This window comes from Elephantulus edwardii, unplaced genomic scaffold, assembly GCF_000299155.1.
Source record: "Elephantulus edwardii isolate Elephantulus edwardi_28Jun2011 unplaced genomic scaffold, EleEdw1.0 scaffold00216, whole genome shotgun sequence".
In the NCBI taxonomy this organism is placed as follows: Eukaryota; Metazoa; Chordata; class Mammalia; order Macroscelidea; family Macroscelididae; genus Elephantulus; species Elephantulus edwardii.
Genome location: NW_006399966.1, coordinates 3,884,044 through 3,886,999, shown reverse-complemented (window position 1 = coordinate 3,886,999; position 2,956 = coordinate 3,884,044). Strand labels below are relative to the sequence as shown.

The following is a 2,956-nucleotide window of genomic DNA, read 5'->3' as shown; positions in this document are numbered from 1 at the left end:
GCCTGCTGCTGCCGCTGCTGCTGCTCCCCGCCGCCGGGCCGGCCCAGTTCCACGGGGAAAAGGGCATCTCCATACCGGACCACGGCTTCTGCCAGCCCATCTCCATCCCTCTGTGCACGGACATCGCGTACAACCAGACCATCATGCCCAACCTTCTGGGCCACACGAACCAGGAGGACGCGGGCCTGGAGGTGCACCAGTTCTACCCGCTGGTGAAAGTGCAGTGCTCGCCAGAACTGCGCTTCTTCCTGTGTTCCATGTACGCGCCGGTGTGCACCGTGCTGGAGCAGGCCATCCCGCCGTGCCGCTCCATCTGCGAGCGCGCGCGCCAGGGCTGCGAGGCGCTCATGAACAAGTTCGGCTTCCAGTGGCCCGAGCGGCTGCGCTGCGAGCACTTTCCGCGCCACGGCGCCGAGCAGATCTGCGTGGGCCAGAACCACTCCGAGGACGGCTCCCCCGCGCTGCTCACCACCGCGCCGCCGCCGGGCCTGCAGCCGGGCGCGGGCGGCACCCCAGGCGGCCCGGGCGGCGGCGTGCCCCCGCGCTATGCCACGCTGGAGCATCCGTTCCACTGCCCGCGCGTCCTCAAGGTGCCGTCCTATCTCAGCTATAAGTTCCTCGGCGAGCGTGACTGCGCGGCGCCCTGCGAGCCCGCGCGGCCCGACGGCTCCATGTTCTTCTCGCAGGAGGAGACACGCTTTGCGCGTCTCTGGATCCTCACCTGGTCAGTGCTGTGCTGTGCCTCCACTTTCTTCACGGTCACCACGTACCTGGTGGACATGCAGCGCTTCCGCTACCCTGAGCGGCCCATCATTTTCCTGTCGGGTTGCTACACCATGGTGTCCGTGGCCTATATCGCAGGCTTCGTGCTGCAGGAACGCGTGGTGTGCAACGAGCGCTTCTCGGAGGACGGCTACCGCACCGTGGTGCAGGGCACCAAGAAGGAGGGCTGCACCATTCTCTTCATGATGCTGTACTTCTTCAGCATGGCCAGCTCCATCTGGTGGGTCATCCTCTCGCTCACCTGGTTCCTGGCAGCCGGCATGAAGTGGGGCCACGAAGCCATCGAGGCCAATTCGCAGTACTTCCACCTGGCCGCGTGGGCCGTGCCGGCCGTCAAGACCATCACCATCCTGGCCATGGGCCAGATCGACGGCGACCTGCTGAGCGGCGTGTGCTTCGTGGGCCTCAACAGCCTGGACCCGCTGCGCGGCTTTGTGCTCGCGCCGCTCTTCGTGTACCTGTTCATCGGCACGTCCTTCCTCCTGGCGGGCTTCGTGTCGCTCTTCCGCATCCGCACCATCATGAAGCACGACGGCACCAAGACGGAGAAGCTGGAGCGGCTCATGGTGCGCATCGGCGTCTTCTGGGTGCTTTACACGGTGCCTGCCACCATCGTGCTGGCGTGCTACTTCTACGAGCAGGCCTTCCGCGAGCACTGGGAGCGCTCGTGGGTCAGCCAGCACTGCAAGAGCCTGGCCATCCCGTGCCCGGCGCACTACACGCCGCGCATGTCGCCCGACTTCACCGTCTACATGATCAAATACCTCATGACGCTCATCGTGGGCATCACCTCGGGCTTCTGGATCTGGTCCGGCAAGACGCTGCACTCGTGGCGAAAGTTCTACACCCGCCTCACCAACAGCCGGCACGGCGAGACCACCGTGTGAGGGGGGTGGCCCTGCGATGCGCCCCGCGTCGGGGGGACGCACGGCGCGTTCCTCTGCCCAGCTGGCCCCTACAGACTCTTATTTTATTTTTTTAAATAAAGAACAATCGAAACCATCTGGGTTTTTTTGTTGTTGTTGTTTTTTAGGTCTCTTTTTAAAGAGAACTCTACCCAACACCCCCTTCCAGGTTTGTAATTAAAACTGTAAATAGCCTTTGTAAATTTAATTATATATTTTCTATTTAAAAGGAAAAAGGGGAGGGGGAGGGAAAGCAGCGATGGGCGCCCGGACTGAAGTACTGGAGTGGGAGGGGTGGGGAGAGTTGAGGGGATTCTCCTCCTCTTTAACTGCCCTTTTAAAACCCCATCCCCTTATCACTTGAGTTCCGAATTTTTTGGTGATTTGGCAGGGCTGGGCCTGCTGGAAGAGGCACCTAGCCTGCGCGTTGTTTTTGTTGGCTTGGCGAGTTGGGAGTTTGTTGCATTTCGGCTTCTATAAAAGCCAGGTTTGCGAGCCTCCTCACTGACGCTGGGCCTTGTATAAGTTGAATATTTTGAAATACGATTTGGAATCTTCTTTATTTCTGTCCTTTTCTCCTTTATTCTCATCCCTCACTTGCCCTGTCTCCTTCACTGAGCTTTGGAAACTTTTCAAGGGAGATGAAGACGTGGAAAGAGGAGGGGGAGAGAAAAATTTTTTTAAAACAGGAATGGTGGTAGAGGAAGGGCGGAGATGAGGGAGAAATGGCCTCCACCCGTTGGCCCACTCCCCTGCGGGCAGGCAGATCTTTCGCCTGACTTTTCAACTCTCTCCTAGCGCTTGGAGTGGGCAAAAAGCACATTGTGAGGTGTGTTTTGAAATGAAAACAGCTACCCATCCACCCACACACACCACCTTCTGTACCAATCCTGACTGCATTTTTAGGAGATCATTAACTTGTTCCCAAATGCTGGGGTCTTGAAATCTCTTCCCATATCATCCCTTCTGTCCCTGCCCTCAGCTTCTCTCAGTCCTAGTCTCCTCTTTGGGCAGTTCAGGTTAGCAGTTTGCGACTTGGTTTTTGTGTGTTATATGTGGGTTTGGGGTTTTGTTCGGGGTTTATTCATTTCAAAAAGCAATAAAAAGCGGGTTGGGTTGCAGGGAGGGAGTGATGGGGCTGGTGGGACTTTAGTTTTCCTTTGACAAAAGACTGGTTTCTTTTCAAACTTTTCCAGGGTTGGGGGGGAAGGTGGGTCTTTGCTTTGAAGGAAGATTTTGGGCCTGCTCTTTGTGAAGATGGGGGTGGG

At 57.7% G+C, this 2,956-nt stretch overlaps 1 protein-coding gene across 1 annotated transcript; it reads left to right on the top strand.

The window, feature by feature from the left end:
• The first annotated feature begins 6 nt into the window (after positions 1–6).
• Positions 7–1,844, top strand: FZD2 (frizzled class receptor 2). Its single transcript, XM_006897836.1, has one exon. It carries the CDS (start codon positions 144–146, stop codon positions 1,668–1,670), a length of 1,527 nt encoding a protein of 508 aa, XP_006897898.1. The 5' UTR covers positions 7–143; the 3' UTR covers positions 1,671–1,844.
• The last annotated feature ends 1,112 nt before the right edge of the window (positions 1,845–2,956 follow it).